Here is a 24,929-nt window from a genome sequence, read left to right on the forward strand (position 1 = left end):
CTCCTCTCACTGAAGGGTGGGTAAAAAAATTTTTATCTTGCCGTTCTTGGGCCGGTTCTGAGCTTAGGGAATTTAGGGGGTTGGCAGGCGCGGACCGCCCAACTCTTCTGCCCTTGAGTTTCCTGCCCGAGGAATGTCCTTAACGGATGCCTGAGGCTGTCTCCGGATCTTCTTTTCTTCTGCTACCGCCAACTCCCCAAAGAGCTGTCCAGCGGGTCAGGGAGACTGGGAGAGGATTCTGGGCACGGTTGCGACGCACGCTGGGTGGGGGGACGGCTACAGGAGCTCAGTCCTCAACGTAAGCCCCTACCTCCTTGCGGCCTGTAGCCCAGAGGAGCCGCGACATTCAAGGAGCCCGGCGGGTGACCACCTGCAAAAGACCTATGGGGGAGAGGCAGGGGGGCCTAGATTGTAGTTACGCGCTTCCTGCCACTACGCTCCAACATCTGGCACCGCCTGCGCTCCCACAGTTCTGCAAAAGCTCCTTATTTTTGATACAGCTTAGTGCACCAACTGCACTCAACTGCTGTGAGGTAGCTGCTAATATGCCCATTTTACAGTAGAGAAAACAAAGGTTCAGAGAGAGCTAGCTAGTCACCTGCAGAGTATGGATTGGAATCCAGATTCTATATCCCCTGCTCTTAAACATAAACCTTATTGTCCTTGTCAATTTCATGAACAACCATGTTGGAGCTTGTGTAATGAAAGAGACTAAGTTTCAGAGACCCTCCACCCCAGAGGAAAGTGTGTAGACCACTGCGTGTGTGCCATCTCTGCAGTTTTCTTAGCTAAGGAGGCTTTGCCCGGGCTTGGAAATTGGAAGGCACACTGTGTTCCCCCTCCTACTGCTTGCTGTCTCTGAAGATGCTGTAAAGTGAAAAAGGGAAAGGCTTTTGCCCAGAATTTACCATGAAACATAGACCACAAAACCAGAGCAAAAGGGAGGGAACTCCTTTTAATAGTTCCTGTTCTCCCAGAGTTTTTGATCCCTGTAGGAAAGACTCGCAGAGCCAAGCCACCCTCCCCACCATCCCCATCACCATAACAGTTCCCTTCCTAGGTTCAATCAGGTTCTGATTTCTGTGTGGTGGAGAGAAGGCCAGTCAACACGCCTGGCTGTCTGGCCAACTACTCCTGGCTTCCTTCCCACAAGTGATGACTGCTGGAATCTAGACGTGGAATCCAAGCTCCTCATTTGGAAAGAGGAAACTGAGGCCCAAAGGGTCTGACAGGGTTCCCAGCAGATTCGAAGTCGGTTGCACCAGAGCTAAGCTCTGCAGACCACTAGACCACATTCCCCCAACCCCTCCAAGACCCTGTCTGCATCCACTCACATACTCTCTAGTCCTCGCTTCCTCTCTCTCCTCTCCTGAGAGACGATGGCCTGGTTTTTTCCCATTCCAGCACCTGCAGGAGTTTTAGAAGCTTCTGTCCCAGTGTAAACTGACCTTCAACCCGAGCACTGTGCTTTATTTATTGAAACCACTTCTCTTGGCTGGGTGTGAGGGGAGGGTCATGAGGAGGTCAGAGAAAACCAGCGATTCACAATGGAAGGTATTTTGGTGGAAGGAGGCCAGCAGGGTTAGCAGAGTGGGATCAACTCAGCCGACATAATAATCGAAAGCATTGAAAGAAAATAAACCTATACCAAACCTGCTAGTACCCTAAGTCTACAAGGAAAGTCGGGCTCGAGCCCCTCTCCTGGGCTGCTGTGACCTGGGTCTGGGTGAGGAGCAGCCACAGGAGGAAGCACAGTCTGAAAGCAGAGAGTTTGCAGAGCACATCCCTGGAGGAATCCGAGCCCTGGCTGAGACCCACACCGCCCAGTGTGGGGTAGGAGGACTGGACATCAAGGACTCCAGATGCTGAGATATCATGCTGCCAGGTGCCTTCCCAAATGACAGCAGCCCAGAAGAGGAGGCAGACGTGCTTCCTCTCTCAAGGGCCCCCATGCATGTGTTCTTGGCAAATAAACCTTCAGGAGCAGTTGACATGAGGGGTCTCCAGTTAATACCTTGCAACAACACTGGAGGTTCTGAGAGGTTTGGTGGTCGTTTAAGAAAATCATTACATCACAGAAGTCGTAAAGAATAAAATGCTTTGGAGCCTGAAGTCAAGGAGGCATGTAAGGTAAAATGCCTGATCCATTTCAAGCGTCTGTCATTGCCATGGCGCACTGACAACCTGGCTCCCGAGAGGGTCGTGCGCCGTGACTCTCGCTGCGCAAGCCCGGCAGCAGGCGCCCCCCAGCGCTGGAGCCGGAACGCAAAGCACCCAGGGCCGGAAGCTGGGGTGCCAAACGCCGGACGAACAGCTCTGAGGTAACGTTTTCCTCTCACTACATGGGCTTGGCTTCATTTGTTTGCCAATTTAAACATATTATTTAAACACGGACACTTCCTTTACAGCTCCGAGTGAACATTTTGTTTGATGTAAAGTTAATGGGGTTCTTTAAGTTTTAATCAATATCTGCTATTGCAAGTCTTGGCTGCTGCCTTTTCACAGTGCGGGCAGGGAGAAGTTAAATATTTTCCTTGAGTCTAGATGGCCTGGGCAAGCACAGCTTCTGATTCTGCCCAAGTCCAGGTACCAGTGAGGCAGGATCATTTCTGATTTGAATGATTTTGGTTAAAATCAAGCACCAATGCCAGGAGAAGAGTCATTCATACCCAGTGGGCAGGGAAGCCCAAGGATCCCAGGACTCTAAACCCGGGCCATTCTGCCAGAAGCATCTGTTCGTCCACCCATTCATCCCTCTGTCCATGGGCCCCTTTCATTACACAAAGCCACCAGGTTGAGACATGACCCCAGGGTCCTCTCACTTGGAAAGTCTAGAGTTGGTAGATGCAGTTTATAGACTCCAGCATTCTTTTCCACCTGACACCAGCCTGGCCAGTCTCTGGATTGGGGCAGTTAGTTAGTTCATTGATTGAGTCAACAAATCTTTATCAAAAATCTACTATGCTCCAGGTTCTACTCTTGCAGCAGAGATTACTGGAGTCTCCACCCTCAGAGAGCTTCTAGTTCAGTGGAGGAGACAAAAAAAAAGATGAAAAATGGAATTTGATGTCTGGGAGTGGTAAGAGCCTGGCAGGAATCTGCAGCAAGGTGTGAACCTAAGAGGGCAGAGCTTAGTTGGCTGCGGAGGTCTGCACCATCCTTATCACAGACCCAGGGAGACTGTGCTGGACTTGCCACCATGGGTAATGCCCAGCGTTGACACTTGCCTTTTCTTATTTTGATCCATTTATATTAGGCAACCAGGACGGGTAGCATTCAGCAAGTGGTCAGAGCTCCTGCAAACCTTCCTAGTATCCCAGCAAAAGGGAATGCTGCCAAGGAGGCCCCTTCCTTGTGTTTCTCTTGAGAAGTAAAATCACTGCTGTGTGATTTAAATACTGGTTTTACTCTGTGACCCATAAGACAAGGAAAATCAAACAATTTCAAACAAATCAATTATTTTTGAAACAAAACTTTCCTCTGATGTGAGCTCTGCAATACCTGCTGGAAGCGACAGAAGCAGCCACTCAATGGTGTTCTCCAATCGAATTTTAATTTTATTAAATAATGAATGTAACCTCCTTCTAGCCATGCCAATAAATTAGCCTTCTTGTCAGTCCAATGCACTATTTTTAAACTAGAAGAGAAGTCAGGAAGACAATACAGTGAAAAAGGCCTGGCTAGAATGCGTTTTTACTTTTTCCTATGTGTAAGATATATTTTATGTGATTGTTACAAAAGCATCTGTTAAATAGAAGTATGTAAATTTGAGGGTAAATCACATTTGAATAGCCAAAATTAAACCACAAGGGCTGACTGAGGGACCGTGGGAAAGCTGGAGTTGGGAGGGTGGGCAGGTCGACTGGAGTGGGGTTCAAGGATTGAGAAGCTAAATACTTGTCCACTGTTCAGGAAGGATTTGGGTTTAATCTGGCGGCCTTGAGTCAAGAGATGATATTCGTTGAGTTTTCTGAGGCTCTCAGTTTTCATCGCTGTTCCCCATTAGCTCAAGCTTCTGATGCTGTGGGAAGGAGTTGAGGTTCTGACCTGCTTGCCCAGTCTCCCAGACACCAAGCTCTTGCCCACTTGGTGCTGCAGGTTAGGAAAACTTCAGGATCTCAAAGTGCCCCGCCCAGTCTGTGGCCACGGGAGAGCCTCAGACCCTCCAGTCCCTTTCTGCTCTCAGACCTAAAATTTGTCACGTTTCCCCCTAATTTACCAAATCTGTGTCTCAAGTGTGCATTTCCAGTCTATCCCCTAGGACCCCCAACCCTAGCAATTTTCAAGTAGCCAGAAAAAAGTGTGGATCACCAGTGAGCAGAGAGAGTGCTCCAGGGGAGCGCAGGGGTGAGGAAAAGACTAGCTATGGCTGGGCACTCCCTCTGGCTGGTGCTGACCTTTGTGAATAAAGCAGTTGGTAACTCGGGAAACACAGCTGCCTGGAGAGGCGCGCCGGCCACGGAGACTGAGGCCCAGGTGGGCCTCAAGGGAGATTCCCAGTCTCTACCGGTACCGACGCGACACTTGGTCCTTCCTTCCAAAGCTAGAGATAGCAAGTAGCCTTCCCAACCTTTCCCATTTGAATACATGATAATGAGCGTTGATTTTGGCAAGGTGATGCTTGCTAACGGCCAGGGGAACGGTTCTGTCGCCCGCGAGCAAGGCCAGGTGGGGAGCATCTCCTGCGCCGACATCCGGCTGCTGGCGAATCAGGCCGGCGCGCCAGCCTTCTCAGAAACCCGGGGGCGGCTCCAAGAGCCGTAGGGGAAGGGACAAAGCCCGTGGTAAAGAATTGGGATTAAAACATTTCCTTAAAATTTTTTTCAGTGAAGTGAAAAGCCATGGATGCGTGTATGTGTTGGTCCACACACACACCGGCCAGGGGCGCGGCCGGAAACCTTAAACTTCTCACTCCGCACAGAATTGCCGGACAAAACCGGTTTGGTAGTCCCAAAGCCCCTACCTACAGAGGATGGGATGCTTTGTGAGTTGTGAATTACTGTCTTAATTAATGATTTAATGACAGTAGGAAGGATAGAAGGAAGGTATAAGGAGAGTAAGAAAAGGAAAGGACAATCAAAGAAGCAGCGAAGGAGCAGGGGCTCGGGGCTTCTCTCCTGGCTCCCTGCGCCCGGCCTCCTGCGCCTCGGGGTCGTCCGGGCAGAGGGGGGCGAACGCCAGGTACACACAAGTGCAACAGTCGCTTCCAGTGTCCCAGGCCTTTCTCAGTCCTAAACTGACCCAGATCCCAGTCCAGGTTGGTTATGGACCGCGTGAAAGACTTGCAGGTCTTAGTTTCATTGCGTCTGGTTCTCTCTCATGGGCGGAGGATTTAAGCTTATCTGGGTGGCGGCCTACGGTGTAGCTGTTACCATACCACACTGAGCACGGCTGGGCCCACGGCCGCCGAGACCGGGCCACAGCCCCGTCTAAGGGAGCATCGGCGGGGAGAGGGGACAGCAAGGGAGGAACAGAGACAGAAGTCCTCGGGAGGCTCAGGGGACACCGCAGAGCCCCGCCGCTCCCAGCCCTGCTCCCTGCCCACCCTGTGGCCCCGCTAAACGGGAAGGTGCAGCCGCAGGCAGCCGGCTGGGCCCGGGGGCCAAGTCGCGAGCCCCAGCCTCTCCTTCCGTCTCTCGCGGTCGTTACCCGCTGTTTCTCTCTGCCCGAATGAAGATCTGCGAAAAGGGCTCCTAATCAGGTAATGCTGGGAAAAAGGGTAGCGGTGGTGGCCGAGTATGGCTGATGGATCTTGTACCGCCCGCTCCCACCGCAGGACTGAGCGTGGAGCAGACCCCGAGGGCTTAGAAGGCGCAGCTTCCGGGAAGGGCGGAGCCGCTTCCTCCGCCCTCGGTCACCTGGAGTGTTCGCTCACCCCTCTGTCTCGACCGCCTGGCTTCCTCCGCCTGAGGAGCCTGCCCTCTCCGCTACCTGAGCCGCCCCAGGCTCCGGCAGACCCGGCCTCGCCCAGGAGAGTTTGGCCCGGGACGCCCCAGCAACCGCCACGTGGCTCCCTTGCCTGGAGTCTACCCAGCCTCTCCTAGGCTGAAGCCAGGTCTATGCCCGGGAAGAGCTTAGAACAGTCTTCGGCAAAGCGTAAAGCCTGGGCCTGTTTGGGAGAGGCTGGAAACAAGCAGGCTGCACCAACCAGACACATCACCTAGCTGCCTACGGGCCAAACCCGAAGCAGTAGCTTTGCTTTCCTTGCTGTTTGCGTTACAAATCAAAGACCCGGCATGGCCCTGCTGATTAGATTTTAAACCTCTTGGGAAATGACTGGTTGGCATCTGGATGCACTAGAACTTAATCTAAATTTGTTACGTATCTTGGACTACCGTCACTGAGGTGCACAGGACAGTAAGCGAGCTGCCACTCTTCCTTCTTGGCCTCAGGCAGCCAGCTCTAAAACAGAATCGAAGGGAGGAGTGCGGAGCTCCAGTCTCACGTTGCGGTGCTCACGGGAGGTGCCCGCGGGAGGAGTCAGCGTTCCCTCCCCACGACAGGAGGCGCTGTGATCGCTGGAATTCCTCGGGCTGCGGACCCTGGTCAAGGCTCTAAAGTCACCCGGCTTGGGTTTTGAAGAAGCCTTGGAGGAATTTTGCTTCAGCCATCCCGCTATGAACAGTGGGCTTTTTCCTCTTAAGCTGACTTTTATTTTTTTAATATGAGGCCCAGTAGGTTTGGGAAGCCAAAGACAAAGAATATTTTATTTTTAAATTGACCCCTTTTAAAGTGACAGCAAGTTTTTTCCCTCTCTTTTTGTGCGCCATAAAAGCTATTACCAAGTTATCAACTACCCATTGAAAATACCCTGGTCATGCTCCGCGTTGTTGAAGAGCCAAGAGGGCGTTGGAGAATCACCGCGGGAAGGAACAAGGAAGCTCATTAGCTCTGAAAGTCCCCCCAGAACAGGCCCCAGAAGCTAAGAACCCCAGGTCCTGCTGCTGATGGGATCTTTGCACAAAAGAATAAGTTTCTGACCGTCGCCCTGAGAAATATGTACAAATATGTACATTTGCAGATACATTTACACAAACTGATGGGACTGACTTAGAATCACAGGGGCAACCTGAAGTTGGGGAGGGCTCCCTGCTCTGCTGACTTTCAGGTGGACTTAATTTCACTCTCAATCCTTTCCTAACAAAGTTTCTCCCCTTCCACCCTTTTTTTTTTTTAAGGAATTGTAATCCAATGCTTTTATCTTTTTCATTTCCTTAACTGCACATCTTCACCTTCTCATGCTCCCCTGCTGATTTAAGAGATTTCTTACGTTCAAGGGTTTAACCTGATTCTGTTGCCAGATTTCAAGAAAAAAGATTTCAAAGAACAAAGAACAAAGAACAATTTGGAAGACAAGTTAAAACACATTTCTTAAAATGAAATTAACATTTAAAAAAAACTCTACTGAACAGTATTTTTGCCGATTCTTAGTCACTTTAGAAAGATTTTTTGTTTTATTGCTACTTAGGAAAACAGTGGTTCTACCTAGGGTACTACAGTCACACACATTCAAAAACACATGCTCACATTCATATATATTCAGAAACACATTCAGAAATTCACACACGCACCATCCTCGCAGTCTATCACCAACTCAGCGCTCATCATCCTGTCACTTTAGTTGGTCATTCTCCCCAGGACTCGAAAGCAATTCACGACCCAGGGCTTCATAGGAGCCACGAGACTTTGCTTGAGGGAGACCTTCCCACCGTTGTCCAGGACCGACAGGAACCAAGTGACTGCTTGGAGTCCTAGCCGGCCCCTCCAAGTCAGAGATGGAACCAGGCACCGCCGCACACCACTGCTGGCTTGGCCTGGCACCTCTCTAGCTGAGCAGATGCATTCCCGCGTCCGCACCCAGGCTCTCCCAGCTAACGCGCGTTCTTAGGAAGATGTCCCCACCCCCTGACCTTTCCCTAACAGACGGTCGCCTCCAGCTCCGTCCCCGAGGCTGCGGAAGGGGGGGTGGGAGGAGGAGCTGGGCAGACGGAGGACGGCCCGACTCGAGTCCGCCTGCCCTATCACACAGACATCTGTTCTCAGTTTCTTCCTCTTTATGATCGCTACAAATGACAAGGGGAGTTGAGCAGATCGAAGCGGAAAAAAAAAAAGTTATGTCATAAAGATATAAAACGGTGCTGTGACTCACCTGCTCTTAGCCGCAGGTACGGGTTTCGTAGCAGCGTCTCCACTCTGCTAGCCAGGAGCCCAGATCCGCCTAACGTCACTCGGCTCGGCTGACTCAGATGCCAGTTTCTAGTCACGGGGCAAAAGTGGGGCTTTTTCCTTTTCCCAGCCTTTAGTCCGGGCGTAGGTAGGGGGTGCGGGGAGGAAGGAGTCTATATTCCCCAGTCACCCAGGGTTGAACTTTGAGTCAGGAATCAGGAAGGTGGGGGCTGGAAAAGAGCAGAAAAGCTGGGGGGGGGCGGGGTACCCGGCTGCAGCCCGGGCCTCGGGAGGGCGATGAGACCCTAGGATCATTTAGTCGCACTGCCCCAGGAGCCTGGGCCCCAAAGCCACCGCCTGCAGCCCTTCTCTGGCTGAGCCGTTTGCATCCAGAATTCTCGCTAGCCCGCCGGCCCCGCCTGTTTTTCTTTTTTCCTCTTCCAAAGGGGGTTACACCCCCACACACACCCCGTTTCCCTCTTCCCGCAGCCTCCTGGCTTAAACCAATTACGCTGCTTTGCAAACAAAGTGAGGGCTGGGTTTGGGGGCGGGAGGGAGCTGAACGGGAGGGGGCGCAGGGGGCGCGCGCAGCGGCGGCGCGTCTGGGCGGGAGGCGCAGCGGCTGGACTGGCGGGCGGCCGCCTCGCAGGTGCACCTCGGGCTTTGTAGGTGCGAGCGTCTTTGTGCGGCCGACAAATGGGGAGAGGACGAGGAGGTGGGCACTCGAGCGACGTAAGATCCACATCAGCTCAACTGCACTCGTCTCGCAGAGGCCGTCCGCTCACTTCCCGCGGAGGCGCTCCCGGGCGCCGCGCTCCGCGGCCGCCGCCTGCCCCCGCCCGCCGCGCCACCGCCGCCGCGCACGCCGCGCCCCGCAGCTCCTGGCTTCCTCCTCTCTAGGCTGGCGTTGGGCGGGCGCGGGCGCTCGGGTGACTGCTGTTGCTCTGCTCCCAGCCCCCCGCCCCGCGCCGCGCGGCTGCCCGTCGCTTCGCACAGGGCTGGATGGTTGAATCGGGCAGGGTGGCTCCAGGATGTTAGGGGCTGTGAAGATGGAAGGGCATGAGAGCAGCGACTGGAACAGCTACTACGCGGATACACAGGAGGTGAGAGGCGGGCAGCAGACGGGACGCTCCCGGAGCTCGTGCTGGGAGAGGCCCGGCAAAGCCGGCGCCGTGCAGGGCGGGAGGCTGGCCGACTGGGGACGCCTCCGCGGTGCCACCACTGCCCGCCCACCCTGTGTGGTCCCGGCTGGGCCGTGGCTGGAACTCGCGGTCGGATCCACTGCCCTGAGGGGTTGTCTGGGTCCTAGCGCTTGAAACCGGCGAGAGGGTATTAGGAAACTCTTGGGCTTTTCAGAGTACCCGCTCTGAGAAGCACTTGCCTCTTCCCTGCCGAAAACGGAGCTGGAGCCGCGGGTTGGCGGGCAGGCGCCAGCACGAATTGGAGGCAATACTGAGAAAGCCAGAGCTCTCCCGCAGGACGGCCTTTTCCTCCCGCGGTTGAATTCGCAGATGCTTTCTGATGAAAGCCCGCTGCCACTAAGTTGAACGTCTTAATAATGAAACGATTCCGAAATTTTGCAAAACTTCTTTAAAAGCCTGTGTGGAGAGAAGTATGTTCATTCTTCTCTAGAACCGCTGGGTGGCGCTGGTGCGAGCTGACTTTTCCTTCCGCACTCCCGGCGGAGAACCTGTTTCTCTTCATTGTCCCCTTGGTGGCACGTTCGTGTGGTTTATTTTACAATGTGCACAAAGGGATTGTGAGAAAAACCAGGTACAGGCAAGACCACCACCTACTAAAAGTATTTCTCTGGAAACAGCTGGCGATTACCCCTAAAAAGTTTACCATTATTGAAAACGCTTATTGAAACTGCCTTGGATAATCTTCAGGAGAGGAAGAACAAAAGTAAAAACATTTTTAGACATGGACAGAAAAATGGAAATATTTTCATAGTGATTAATTTATTTAAAGTAGTGTATTTACATATTAGCAAACCTGACTCGAGTTTATTTGCATATTATAGCAGAATGTGTGCCTAGTTAAATCTGTTTGCTCACCTTTTATGTTTTCAAATGAAGTCATATTTGCAGATGAAAATAAATTTAGGGATATCGTTATTATCAGAGAGGTAGTTTTTATATTTCTGGACTAGATTTTTTAACATATCTAATGCACTCCCAAATTGCTGTTGATAAGGGTTTTCTCTTACATCAGATTTAGAACAGAGCTCAGAACCCTTAGGTTTAATTCAAATGCAGTCATCTCCATCCACTAGCCAATTAAGTCCCCTATGAAAAGAACTTCCTTACAGGTTAAAGTTGAGCATTGGGAAGTAGAATAGCATTAAGAGAAAACAAGAAGACTTTGATTTTGGAATTTTAAAGTAGTTTCAAAAGCCAGGCTTTGAAATGATTAGTGGCAACATATCGGTATATGAAAAAAAGTAGATGATTATTTTGACAAATAATGTCACTGAAACTTTCAAATGTTAGGGGGCTGGAAATAGGTAATGAAATTAGTGTGTTTTTGATTGGCTTAAAGAGGTGTACATGTAAAGTCTTGCTAAAGTTAAATGTATGTGGTACATTGATATGCACCTCTCTCTGTCCCTTGCTGTCGATCTATTTTTAATTTTTTCCCAAAACTTACTTAATTTCTGAGTTTCTTTTCTTTTTTTCTATTACAGTTGCCAGAAGTAGGTGGAAAACACTATTTCTAAATGTAATAACAAAAAGTCACCATTTGGTGAATACTGTTAAGACAATAAAGCCAGTTGCTGGGAAATGTATGGTCATCTGGCCATGGATGATTTGCTCTATCAAGGAGAGTTTAATTAACAGTTATCCGGCACAGCCGAGGCCTGGTATTCGGTCAGCTGGGCCTGGCAGGTTTAGGCAAGGTGGGCACAGAGCCGGTGTCCTGTTGCCAGCGCCGGAAGGCTGCCTAACTCACTGCACCTTTGAGGTGGAGTGAATAAGGAGAGGGTCAGAGATCAATTCTGTTTTCGGATCTTTAACTAAAAGGGGGCTTTGCCAAGGCCGATCCGGGCTGGCGACTGGGATATCCCCTGGTGTGGATGGGGGAGGAGATAGAGGGGCCCCAGAAACAGGCCCCTGAGCATGGCATGTAAGGCGATTATCTTTCTGGGGACATGTTTTCTGTGAGAGCCTGTCTTTCATGCCTGCCGCGCTAGGATTTCCCCCCACCCACGGTGCACATCTCTTTGCTCTTCCTGGGGAGGGAGCACGACCCAGGTAGGGGGCTCTATACTTTGCAAAAAGTGCTTTCCGTTTGTCTTTGCATACCCCGCCGGTGGGTCACCCGCGCCCACCACTAACCCCACTCTTCGGGCCTTTCCTTCGCTATCTCCGCTTCAGGCCTACTCTTCGGTCCCGGTCAGCAACATGAATTCGGGCCTGGGCTCCATGAACTCCATGAACACCTATATGACCATGAACACCATGACCACGAGCGGCAATATGACACCAGCTTCATTCAACATGTCTTACGCAAACCCGGGCCTGGGCGCTGGCCTGAGCCCCGGCGCCGTGGCTGGCATGCCAGGCAGCTCCGCCGGCGCTATGAACGGCATGGCGGCGGGCGTGACGGCCATGGGGACCACGCTGAGCCCAGGAGGCATGGGCGCTATGGGCGCGCAGCCCGGGGCCTCCATGAACGGCCTGGGCCCGTATGCGGCTGCCATGAACCCGTGCATGAGCCCCATGGCCTACGCGCCGTCCAACCTGGGCCGCAGCCGGGCAGGTGGTGGCGGAGACGCCAAGACTTTCAAGCGCAGCTACCCGCACGCCAAGCCACCCTACTCGTACATCTCGCTCATCACTATGGCCATCCAGCAGGCGCCCAGCAAGATGCTCACGCTGAGCGAGATCTACCAGTGGATCATGGACCTCTTCCCCTATTACCGGCAGAACCAGCAGCGCTGGCAGAACTCCATCCGCCACTCGCTCTCCTTCAACGACTGCTTTGTCAAAGTGGCACGTTCTCCAGACAAGCCGGGCAAGGGCTCCTACTGGACGCTGCACCCGGACTCTGGTAACATGTTTGAAAACGGCTGTTACTTACGCCGCCAGAAGCGCTTCAAGTGCGAGAAGCAGCCAGGGGGCGGGAGTGGGGGCGGCGGCAGCGGCGGTGCCAAGGGAGGCCCTGAGAGCCGAAAGGACGCCTCAAGCACCGCCAACCCTAGCACCGACTCGCCACTTCATCGGGGCGTGCACGGTAAGACCGGCCAGCTAGAGGGCGCGCCGGCCCCCGGGCCCGCCGCCAGCCCCCAGTCTCTGGACCACAGTGGGGCGACGGCGACAGGGGGCGCCTCGGAGTTGAAGACTCCTGCGTCCTCGGCTGCGCCCCCTATCAGCTCCGGGCCCGGGGCTCTGGTATCTGTACCCCCCTCCCACCCGGCGCATGGCCTGGCACCCCACGAGTCCCAGCTGCACCTGAAAGGGGACCCCCACTACTCCTTCAACCACCCCTTCTCCATCAACAACCTCATGTCCTCCTCGGAACAGCAGCACAAGCTGGACTTCAAGGCTTACGAGCAGGCACTACAATACTCGCCCTATGGCGCCGCGTTGCCCGCCAGCCTGCCCCTAGGCAGCGCCTCGGTGGCCACCAGGAGCCCCATCGAGCCCTCAGCCCTGGAGCCGGCCTACTACCAAGGTGTGTATTCCAGACCCGTCCTAAACACGTCTTAGCTCCTCGGGACTGGGGGTTTGTCTGGCATGGCCATTCTGTAGCAGGAGAGAAAAAAAATCAACAGCAAACAAAAAAACATACCACACTGAGAACAGCATAATAAAATCCCAACTATTTTTATTTCATTTTTTGTGCGCAATATTTCCCCCAGTGCAAAGGACTGTTACTTTGTTATTGTATTCAAAACGCCTTGTGTATATTATTACAAAGAAAACCAATCCCAAACCAACAATTTTTTTCTCGCAAAGTTTAATGATCCACAAGTGTATATACATGATCCTTCTACTTTCTTGTCCCTCTTTCTTCCCTCTTTCCCTTCCAGACTGACACATTCTAGTCTGTGTAGGGTTTATTTAAAACAAAAAGAAAGATGGCCAAGCTTGTAAAATATCTGGGCTTACCCCCACCCACCCGTCTTCACCTGACCCCCCCCTCCCCACCCGCCATACACACACACACGTTTGCAGGTCTATGGCAATACTCTTAACCATAAGAACTGAAAAGGTGAAGGAGCAAGTAGACATGGGCTGTTAAAAGTCCTGAAGGACAAAACTGCTCTTAGGCAGCAAAATATAAACTGATTATAAACATCAGAGCCGGTTTTTTTCAGCTTAAGTTTCTAATACTTTCAGGCGGCAGATGTCCTAAAATGAAACACATATCTACTATGTACCGACTTATTTATTCACAGGCTCAGACACCTAGACATCCTCATAGCATATAAAGGTAATAGGAGGGTGATATACATGCTACATTTTCGAGAGTTGCCTAACCAAGAAGTTACAAAGACACCCCCACCTTGTTCTCCCCACCCACACGGAGTCCTGTAATCGATTCCTAAGAATTGTCCCCCTCAATTACTCTGCTTCTTGCTGTGCAGAGTACCATGGTCATGTCATTCTGAGGTCATGTAACATTTATAAAATTAGCTTCCATGTATCTATACCATTTAAATAATATTTTTTCCAAAAAAGGGGGAATATTACAATGTTGGAAGAGAGATAAATTATAACAGGGAACCATATATCAAAATTTGGCCCAAGATTCCAAAATCCAATTGATTGTGGCCATTTTAATTATTGCCATCGTGTGCTTGTTTCATTCAGTGTTAATGCACTTTTCACAGTTGGACATGGTGTTAGTATAGCCAGACGGGTTTCATTATTATTCTTCCTTGCTTTCTCAATGTTAATTTATTGCATGGTTTATTCTTTTTTTTCTTATAGTTGAAATTGCTTTAAATGATGGTTAAAATTAAAAATTAAAATGTTAATTTTTATAAATGTGATTGTAATGAAAATATTTTGATTTAAATAACAAAAATGATAAATTTTAAGCCGTGGAATATGTTCTTGATCATTTGCAGTTAAGGACTTTAAATAAATCAAATGTTTAAAAAAAAGGATTTTTGTTATTTTCCTTAATTAAATCCAAAATAGATATTCTGAAATATATTTTTCAGAGTCTAGCACTGAATGTGACAAAAAGGAAAATAATCTACAATAAAATTGTTTATATTTATATATGAAAATGTAGCTAGTCGAAAGCAGTTACAGAGATTCAATAAATGTGGATAAATTGAATACTCCAATCATTGACTACTCCAAGAATTTAATAATTTTAAGATTCTTTATTCCCAGAATGTTTACTACAATTTTTTGGATGGACTTAAAGCCTTCTGTGTTTTCTTTGAGCCTTGCCACAATAAAATCCAATATTATTAAATATCTTTCCCCCTTCCCGAATATATAATTTTCCTTTATCTGAGAGGTATTCTAGTGAGCATAAAATATTAGTGTGGCTGATAAAATTAAGTTGTCTACATAGACAGAGAACCCTGAACTCTCTTTTCATTAAAAAAGGGAAAATTTAACTATCGTGGTAGCTTTGGAGGGGGCTGGGGGACAAGTTAATTCACTCCTGCAGGGGAAGCTTTGCACCACCAGGACTCTTCAGGGTAGCTACTCTTTTGTATTTTGTAATATATTTTTTAAAAATATTGTTTCTAAAAATATCCTGAGGAACTTAAAGCTGATGACTTGCTTGTCTTCTAAGAAGCTTTTAAATGCAACTTCACACCCCTACAGTTGCTTGAGATCACAAAATCATTAATCTCCTTTGATAGTAGGCTCACTTTCCAGTCCACCTATTTCTTTGTAAATTTTGTTCGGATTGAGATCAACAATAACACCACCAGCCCAAGCAGAGACTGTGGCCTGCCTGAGCCCTTGTGTATGAACTCCATCCTCTCCAGGGCTTGAACTTGGACAGCCTTTACTTTGATCGCCCCACTCCACACCGCGGACAAGATAAAAAGAGCTGTGTGAGTCCCTTAATTATCGCGTAATTGCCTCCGCGGATGAGAAGGGGTGCCATGTAGCACTTGAGAAAAATACAGAAATCCCAAACTCCGCTCTCACTTCAGCTAATGAAAGGAGGAGAGGGAAATTACTGGTTTGAGTAATTTCAAAACCTAATTTGGAGGCCTCGAAGGACTTTAAAGTCCCAAAGAGAGGAAAAAGCTTTCAATCCCGACAGTTATTTGTATTTATATAGAGGGTAAACAAACATTGGCAAATTCGAATTCCAATTGTAATCTAAAGGCGTGAGGTTGGGCCTCGGATGTTTTACTCGGCCCCACTGAATCTAAATCGGGTAACTCCCGCGCGTTCCCCTGCGTGATGTTCCCTGCCCTCTCTTTTAACATAATAGCAATATAGTTGTCCTGCCTTCGCCCACCAGGCTTAAGCAGACCTTAGTTCTCGCTCTTTCTTGACAGACTTTTTTCTGGGCTTGCGGGGGACGGGCCGCCCCGGGTTTATGTCCGAGGCCACTTCGGGAAGCTGGAATGGTGGTGACGAGAGCGGGTCTCCCCTCGTGGGCCTCTCACCGGATTTTCTGCTACCTCTGGGCACCTTCCGCGCACGGTGCCGCCTCTGGGCTGTGGCGACGGCGGTGCAAGTGCGCCCCGCGCATTAGGACGCACGCGAGTTGGGGCCAGGGCAGCGGGTAGCCAAGGAAGGGGAGCAGAGCAGGACTGAAAGTATCTCGAGGTGACAAGTGCAGTTAGTTCTTCATTGTTTCGGCATTTTCCCCTCCTAGCGAATAAATCTGCTGAGCCCGAGACCTAAAAAGTCAACAAAGAAGGCCAGACGCCTCGTTACCGCTGCTGCGGCCCCATGGCCCGCGTTGCCGCGGCTGTTCCCGCTGCGTAATCCCTTCGTCGGAAACACCGACACACAAACGCCCGATCGTCGGGGCTGGGGCGCCGCGCCCCGGGGCCAGGAGGAAAACAGCAGTGATTCCGAGGGGGCGCTGGGACCCTCCTCGAGCGCGCCGCCTCCCCGGGACCCCTCCCACTCCCCTCTTTGCCGAGAGTTTCTGTATTTCTTCACTTTAGATGCTCCTGCAGACAAGGGTCGACTAGGGGATGCGGACTGCTCAGCTGCTGTCCCGGGGCTCGGTTTATTGAGGAATTTCGCCCGAGGTGGGGGAGGGGTCTCTGGAGGAGGAGGGAGAGAATGAGAAGGGAAAACCTTCCGAGGCCCTCCTATCTACTGACAGGCGCCACCCAGCAAACACGTTTAGAGAAAAAGAAAAATGTTTTGGGGAGTGAGTATAGTCCTGGGGAGGTGAACTACAAACATTACTTTCACCCTGTGGCAGGCCTGAAACGTTTTTTAGAGTAATAAAAAGAGAAAACAACTGAACACAGGAAGAAGAAAAGGTCGCCCGTTCTATTCAGCAGAAACTACACAACTTAGAAGCGTTTCCAAGTAGAAGGCAGCTCAGTTTGTTTTCTACTTGATACCTAGTAATGTATTTAAATCAATGATAAAATTTATCTTCCATTGCCTCTTGGTCATCCCCCCTCATAGAAGAATGAACTGGTGAGAATTATTAAGGGAGGAGGGATTAAACATACAAAATGCTATGAAATTTCTTCTGTTTTCATTTTCTGAAGGCTACATACGGGACTGATTGCACTGAAAATTGTGAAAAACTATTTTTCTCAGGAGTCTAACATTTGAATGAGCCATAGCAGAAAAAAATTCCTGGAGTGATAATATTTTAAATCCTTGTCGTTTTGGCACTTTAAAAAAATTGACCTCAGTTCCACGAAAGTGCTTATTAAATTTCTTTGCAAAAAACTTCTGCGATCAATACAAATTCCTTTCAATACAGAGAGACCTGTAGCCCAGATTAATTAACCTTTCTTCAAGATCAATTGGTTTTCTGTTGATTTAGCAGTAATATTGTGGAACATTTAGCTATAATGTATTTTAATGTAATACCTCAATATGTCAAGAGGAAAAACTCCTTGCAAAGATAGAATTGCTTAAATTACTTACTAGGTGTTTAATAAATTTGTAAGAATATTTCACTTTGAAATTTTTAATTGCTTATTTGAATTGTAAAATGTTTTGAAACTAAATGGAATTAAGATAATGTCTAATTACTTAAAGATAATTATGTGCAAAAAGGTGACTGTTTGAAGCTAACTTGGGTTAAATAGGTAATTATGCTGAAACTTAGAAATAAGACTTTCCCAAGAAGAAATAATCATTAGCATCAATAGAAACCCATGAGAGTAAGAATATAATAAAATGAAACAACCTGGAAGCTTTTACAACCTTCCTATTTAGAAATACAATCCATTTGCAAAGTCTAAGGGTTTTTTTAAGTAGTCATTTTCTACCCATGATCCCATCTGATACTTCCAAATAACATTTAATAACAAGTTACTTTAGATACTCTGGGTTTTTTCTTCCAAATAGTTAAGTTTAAGACTCTAATGGTCCCACTGGTGTTTCTCTTTTTAGCTTCCAGTCTAGCTTGATTTGTTGACCCTTGAGCAGCTCAGTCTGCAACCCTCACCTCCCCGCCACTGCCCCCCCCCCACCTCAACTGTCGTCCTAGCAAAGCAATATGGAGCTGGAAAACACCCAAGCAAGTTCAATTTTAACTTGTAAAATACATGCATTTTCTTGCTATAAACATGTTTTTAAAGTCTGACAAGGGGGAAATCCTCTCTTGCTAGCTTTCTTTCTCCATCAAACTTCCTCATTTCTCCGATCTTGTGAGCTGTGACTACACAATGTAAGAGTAAAGCTCACGGTGAGCGTGATCTCCCCTCTGCAGCTCAGGGAAGTGAAGAGCATCCCTTCTTGTCGATACAACTTTGTGATATTTTTGGGTTCCCTATTTTCTAGTCAATTTAGAGTATAAACATAGAATATTCTCCCTCAAAATGGAATAAGTGCTTAAGGACATCAGTTTCTAGGTGAGATGCTCAACACATCACACTGAGATCAACTTCAGAACCTGGCCTTACCAGAGCAGGCCCTGACTCAGAGCTCTGAGTGTGAGGTTGCCTTGGGTGGATTTTTAATTCTCAACTCCTCTTCAAGATTACATACACATCAGGGGCTTTTTTTTTTTTTTAACTACTGAAACCAAGTAAAATAAACTGGAAATACCCACCAAAGCTTTGCCTGGAAATAGGGAACAATGCACTGAACTGGAAACCTCATTGGTTTCTTTCCCCTCTCTCCCATAAAATATTAGTTACCCCTTTGCTTGTCTAATCATGTCCCAGGTCATTTTTTCCCCCTCTCTCTTACACAAGGAGTTGTTATTTTAAAACACAAGCAATTTAATGAGAAGAATGTAAGGGGTTTTGCAGTGGTTTATTTATTTATATATTTACTTTTAAGGACCCATTATGCTGGAGGGAGGAGGCTCCCCCACCCCCACCCCTCCAGTGCTACACTCTTGGAGAGCTGATTTTCTTTGCTCCATTCAAGTGACTGGGGCGTTTTTGGAACGTTCCCCTAGTTCTAGGTACCACCTGGGAGCCTTGTGCTTCACTCCCAGAGCCCAGCGACACAGTCCTAACAACAACTCCGTAGCGCCAATTCCGTAGCGTTCTCCACCTCTTTTTCCTAGATGGAGGCCGGTTCTCGAGCTCAGACTGCAATGAGCCGTGCGGCAGCGCAGGGCACCTTCAGGGTTCCTCGCCTCTCTCTAGTCACACTGCCTTCAGATGACACTTGCTTCCTTTGTGTTATGCCTGGCTAATATATTAATGGGGCGGATAACCCCAGTCCACTGAAGAGAGCTGGAGGGGTTGGAGACAGGGAAGGGACGGAAGGGAACCAAACAGCTCTAGTTGCTGACCCCCTGGGCCAAAGAGTTCAGAGGCAGACGGGCTGAGGCAAGGGATCTGGGGGGAAACAATCAAGGTGGAGAAAGTTCACGATGAGTGCGCTGAAAGCAAACTTAAAATGCCCGCAGCTCCTATTTAGAAAGTTGATCTGCTGCTAACTTGCTGTCCTGGGTTCAGAACTGCGAGGCCGGACACCAAGGACCCTGGAAAGGCTGCCCCGCGGGGCCGAGACCGCCGCGCGCCTGCTGAGTGTCCTCCTCCCCTCCCCTGCCTTCTCGCCCCCACCCCCGCCCAGAGCCAGGTCGCAACGCGGTGTCCTGGACTCACAGGTGAAAAGTCCTCACTCCGTGTCGTAGGATGCACTTCTCAGACTCTTCAAACTCTAGCTAAGCCTCCACCTTAGACGCTACGTCCCAATGGTTAAAAATAGACTCCCAAACCACCCCGGTCAGCTGTGCTCAACCAGACCCTTGCCTTCCTCACTCTCGCCTCCAAGGAGCTCTCTGGCCTCCCAGTCAAAGGTCTTCACTGATTAACCGCAGATGGAACCTCTGCACTACTAAGTGGGAGCGAGGAACCGAGACCCTGGGCCGGAGGCCCGAAGCCTGGGGCCCCGGGGACACGCTGCTGGCTGGGTGCTGCCCTCGCCACCTGTCCCAGTCGCCCAGGCTGAGCGCACGGCGGAGCCCCCTCCCCGCCAAGCCTGCAGCCCCGCCCGCCAGACGGTGCCCGGGCGCCCCGAGACATATGCTGCCCGCAGGCCGCGCGGCCCGACGTGGTGCTCATTGCCGAGGCGGTTCTCAGCGCATCAAAAGCCCAGGCTTTCTTCAGCCGTATGGGCCACGAGGTGAACAACAATGCCCGGGCCCCTTCACTTCAAAAGCGGCGATCAGGGGAAAGGCTCCCCCGGAGAATTTTTTTTCTCCTCTGCCTTTCATTCCAGGTTAAAAAAAAAAAAAAAGGCATCAGCTACTCCAGGGCCCGGGCGAGCCTAATGCCCTTTGATGGGGATTGAATTCATTATCTCCAATAACACAATTGTGCTTGGCCAACGAAAAGAGCAAAGCAGGACTCTATCCTGCCCGAGGGGCCGGCCGGGCGAGGCGGGCGGGCGAGGCGCGCTCCTGGGAGCCGCTCCGAGGCGCAGTCCCGGCGGCCGGTCCTGGCTGCGGCTCCCCCTGGAGAGAGGGACGCGGACCCCCGCCCCCGCGACTGCAGGACGGGTGGCGCCGCCCGCGGAGGCCGCGCGGGGAGCGGGCGGGGCGGCTCTCTCGTTTGATTTATTTTTCGTGGCTCCCTTTGCAGCCATTCCCCAAGGACGGCCCCTCAGGCTGGGTGTTTACTCTTTTCCCTCCTGGCCTCCAGCTGCGAAGCAGTTCCTGGCGTCTGGGGCGCGCCAGCCCGAAAAGCGGCTCTGCGCCACGGGCAGAGAGCGAAGATCTCCCAAAAGCCCGGCCGCGCCGCCCAGTCCCGGCGCGCCGGCTGGGAGCCGCTTTACTTGGAAACCCCTACTGATAAGCAGGGCTTTAAGGCGCCCCTGGCCTTAAGGCCCTCTGCTCAAGCTCTCCCCACTCGCTTTCACGCAGGCCTGGGGCACCGACCGCGGAGCCGCGCTCCGGGAGCCTGGGCGGTCTGCTGGGGCACCAGGTGCAGGGTCCCCGCGCTCAACGTGCTGCGCCGCCCCTTTCGCTTCCGGCGGTGTGGGCACTGCCCAGCACCGCGTCCTTCAAGCCAGCGTCCTTTCCCGAGTTCCACTGTCATCCTTGCCCTTTCAGCTACCGCCGTCCCCTGATTCTCTGCTCTGCGGGAGGTGAAAACAAAGACCAAAATGCCCACTATCCTGCCATTTGACCTGGGGTGTGTGTGTGAGAGAGAGAGCGAGATAGGAGGCAGAGAGACAGAGAGACAGAGAAATTCCCTAAGAATCATAATTACAGAAGACTTCTCTTTAGCTTGGTTTCTAAAAAATGAGTTTAAGTCATTTCATTAGTGGGCATACTTCCTACACAACCCTATTTTTCTCTTCATCCATTACTGAAGAACATAAGTGTTGCAGTTTTATTTCAGTCAGATAGAGAATAATAAACAGACACTAAAGTACTTTTTTTTGTAAGAACACTAATGGAATGCTCTACGGTAGTCACCATGGATTAGGATGTGCTGTTCCTTGCCAATTAGTCATGACTATCCCAATCTTCAAGCGATTGACTCTTCACCTTTCTCTTTAGGGAATCAGAGCCAGCACATGCACACATATACTGTGATATATATTAGAGCCACACCATAGGATGTGTGTGAGCAGATGTGCTGACTTAGAGGAACACACACCAGACCTTCCCATCCACAAAACTGTCCCCAAAGCATGAAAGCAATAAAGTGATCTGCTGATTTTTGGTAAACCACAGAAAGCATTTTAGACTTAAGGCTTTCAGCTAGGCATTACTCTCAATTAAGAATACAGGAATTTCTTCATTTAATTCCTTTCAACATCAAATGGAGTCACCTTTACAAATTTAGCCATGGAACTCTGACCACTCTTTTCAGTTTTTAGGCACAGGCACTTGGGGGGAGGGGGGGAGAAAAAATTCCATGTGACATGTAATACTAAAGAGAAGATTTCAGTTCTTCTGACCTTTTTATTTTCGTTTTGTCTAATAATGCATCCTAAATATGACTTAAATTAAATATATATACTTATTTTTGTGAATATATGTATTTACTTTTATGGTTTCCATTTGCACCAAAAAGGGCGTAAAACATTCACCTTGCAAATATTCTGAGTCTCTAATAAAGAAGTCTGTAGGTAATGCTATTCTTTAGATGAGTTACTAAGCTCCAAATATGTTCACAAGTTATTAGTGACTTCTATTTTGGACCTTCACTCCACTTTTATTAGCTTATTAAAGAATAGGTTTGACACTGTGTTGTGTACCTAAAACCAATGTAAGATTGTATATCAGTGATACTCCAATTAAAAAAAAGAATAGGTTTGATTCTTGGTGACCAGTACTTTCACAGTCTGATGATACTTTTGTTACCTGTTATAAAATCTTTTTTAATCATGAAGTGGAAGTGCAATCTTTCCTGAATTGTGACTCACCATTCCCTACCTGGTAGACCACTGTTTTTCTTTTGCTTATCCATTATCACATGTTTAGAAATACTGAGTAGAGAGAGGCATTTATACAAGGTAAAGATAACAGTGATTTAGATTTTATAGACTAACAGTTTGAATAAGAGTTTAACATAACATGTATGACCAGAATAAGTCATATACACTATAGTTACTTGGGAATTAATTTTTATGATATTTTGAGGTCTTCAGAGTAACTACATTCTGGACTCAGGGTAAGAACCATTCCATGAATAACAATATGTTCAAAACAACCACCAAAAAAGCTTTAATTCTGACAAATAGCCACCAGAATAGAGACGCTACAGGACAGTCCTGTGGTTTATCACATAAACAATTTGTCTAGTGCCAGAGCACACATAAAGGATTATGGAACTTCAGATAAGCAGAGCATCAGAGGATGGATGAATTATTAAACAAAAGATACCACGATTTTCATGTAGATGTCTTTGGCCATGAAACAAAATTAGGAAGGAAGGGAATGTAAAGCATTTCAGTAGACATGAGAATTCATTTGTTATTATTTGTTCATAGCATTATCTAAAGTGCAACCCCAAAGCACACTTTAGCCTTGAGATTCACTGAATCTTGGGACCATAGAATATGGTGATGGAAAAGACATGTTTTCTAGTCCACTAACCTGCAAGATTACCCCCCTCACCATTTTCCCAAGCCAGTGCAGAATAGATTAGAATGTAAAGAACAGAAGGACTCCCACTTCCTGACTTTATCAGTGCAATAGAGAAGCACTATGCTCACAGTGCAAAACATTCTGCCCACAGAATATCTTCTCTGATATTTAGGTAAGATGGACTTACATTTTAATTATGCCATTTTGAAGATCCACTCTTATTAGTTCTCAAACCTGCTTCAGATACCTGAACACCTATTTCTCTAGCCAATCTGCACATTTACTTTGTTTAGTTCCCACCTAAAAATGATCCAAATAAAGTGGTACAAGTAGGAAAATAATTTAAATATGTATAAGCATTGGACTCTCTATTCTTAATACTGAAAGAGGAACAAAAAGTTAAAACTCAAGAATTCCTTTGAATTATACCAGCATTATAAACAGGCGACTTGGTCCGCAAGTGAGATGTCATACAAACATTAGGTTATGCAGTTACTTCAGCTTTTAAGTTTGGTTATGGTAAGTAGTCAAAGGACCTCAGCTTCCTAAAATATGGTAAGTTTTTAAATTACAAGAACAGAACCTACAAACCAACCTGGGGTTGATCCATTTAGAGGACATACTGTTCCTCATTCTAGTGAGAGTTTAGGGTATTTGTTAATTTGTGGCCCACAGACTTAGATGCGGCTTATCAGGAATTTTTTATGTTGGAGTTTTATATAGTAAAGAGACCAAGTAAGTTCACTATACAATTTCTAAAGAGAAGTTAAACTTTGAATTTTCAATTCCAGAGATGCAGAAGCAAGAGCTTCAAAGCTGCATTATGATTTGAAGTCTCAGACTCAAAACCAGACTCTGCACATCCAATGCTCCTAAGGATTCACCCACTTTCTGTTCAGTGGCCTCTGGGCCACACTATGCCAAAGATTAACATTCCAGAGTATACCTTTCTCTAAAGTTACAACATCTATACTACGTCAGGCGATTAGAAAGGAAATGTTTATTGAACTGACAAGTAATTCGCTTGGTAAGTATAGTCACAGTAAGAACAGACAGTGAGTTAAGGAGAACAAATGAGATATAAGAAATGATCTCCTTTGCATTCCACTCACCTATCTCATCTTAAAAAACACTAAGTGAAACGGAAAATTGAAATTGTAATAAAAAAGAAAGGTTTTAAGGCTTGTGATGACTCAGAGTAACATTAAGAAGTTATGTAATAATATTACCAACTATATACATGCACTGAAGACAAGACTGCAAAGATACCAGCTTCTAATAAGTTGGCTACTGGGTTCTGGGCAAGTTCTACCCAATTCCTGTTTCATGTGGCATAATGAGTTTCAGCGTTGGGTTTTATTTAACTCTCTGTGTATGAGCACACCTGAAAAAATATTCAAGGAGCCTTCTTAAGTAAAGTGAGGTTTCCGTTTTTTTCGGGACATATTTTAAAGTCTTATATTCTCTTACCGATGATACTGTTTGTAGAATAACCGAAGATTTTAATAATAAGCATAAATCAACTTGAACAGAGAAAAACAGCCCTTTTTATTTTAGCCTTATCTTTAGCAACAGTAAGTGTGGTATAGTAGCCAGTGTGCAACCTGAGACATAAAAAATGCAGGACATAGTAAGATCCTTCCTGACTACACTCGAGTCGAGAGGAGTACTAAACAATGATTGCTTGTTTTGCGTTTTTTTTTTTAGTGTTTTCAACTCAGGGGTGGTGGGAGGTATCTTAGTTTCAAGAGAAACAAGAAAACAGAGATTGCCAAGGAAATGTAAGGGATGAAAAGAAGAGCAGATAACCACAGCAGAAGACGCAGAAAGTATTGGCTCGTATATAGACTCAGATCAAGAGACTGAGGGACTCAGAGATGGGGTGGAGGCAAATTAATGGCCGAGGAGAGCTGGGCAGAGCGTGCTGAGGAAGGGCCAGGCGGGAAAAGATTTGGTGTCGTCATAGCAACGGGCTCAGCCCTGCTCCCCTGAAGTCCATTCAGCTCTGAGCTGCTGGAACACGTTTTTAATTAAAGCGTATAAAAGTTGTTTTGTAAGGACTTCTCCTCATCCGATAGATTTCAAAATGGTTAATCAGGCTTCATCTCCTTTTGATG

The 24,929-nt window shown here is 48.3% G+C and overlaps 3 protein-coding genes across 4 annotated transcripts in view; 2 read left to right on the forward strand and 1 right to left on the reverse strand.

Moving 5' to 3' along the window:
• Nucleotides 1-8,677, reverse strand: part of TTC6 (tetratricopeptide repeat domain 6) — a 200,054-nt gene extending 191,377 nt beyond the window's left edge. Inside the window, exon 1 of one of the 2 annotated variants that reach the window (XM_073211314.1) lies at nucleotides 8,150-8,677. The gene's annotated coding sequence lies outside the window, so the exon portion shown is untranslated. The remainder of the gene's footprint in view (nucleotides 1-8,149) is intronic. The other variant, XM_073211317.1, reaches the window with a different exon arrangement.
• A 184-nt stretch (nucleotides 8,678-8,861) lies between these two features.
• FOXA1 (forkhead box A1) lies at nucleotides 8,862-14,281 on the forward strand. The gene is made up of 2 exons (XM_017648635.3): nucleotides 8,862-9,269; nucleotides 11,544-14,281. Exons 1-2 carry the CDS (start codon nucleotides 9,198-9,200, stop codon nucleotides 12,876-12,878), a joined length of 1,407 nt encoding a protein of 468 aa, XP_017504124.1. The 5' UTR covers nucleotides 8,862-9,197; the 3' UTR covers nucleotides 12,879-14,281.
• A 1,418-nt stretch (nucleotides 14,282-15,699) lies between these two features.
• Nucleotides 15,700-21,770, forward strand: LOC118973746 (uncharacterized). The gene is made up of 4 exons (XM_037025538.2): nucleotides 15,700-15,840; nucleotides 15,982-16,366; nucleotides 19,613-19,895; nucleotides 20,354-21,770. Exons 1-4 carry the CDS (start codon nucleotides 15,700-15,702, stop codon nucleotides 20,838-20,840), a joined length of 1,296 nt encoding a protein of 431 aa, XP_036881433.2. The 3' UTR covers nucleotides 20,841-21,770.
• The last annotated feature ends 3,159 nt before the right edge of the window (nucleotides 21,771-24,929 follow it).

This window comes from Manis javanica, chromosome 8, assembly GCF_040802235.1.
Source record: "Manis javanica isolate MJ-LG chromosome 8, MJ_LKY, whole genome shotgun sequence".
NCBI classification, from domain to species: domain Eukaryota; kingdom Metazoa; phylum Chordata; class Mammalia; order Pholidota; family Manidae; genus Manis; species Manis javanica.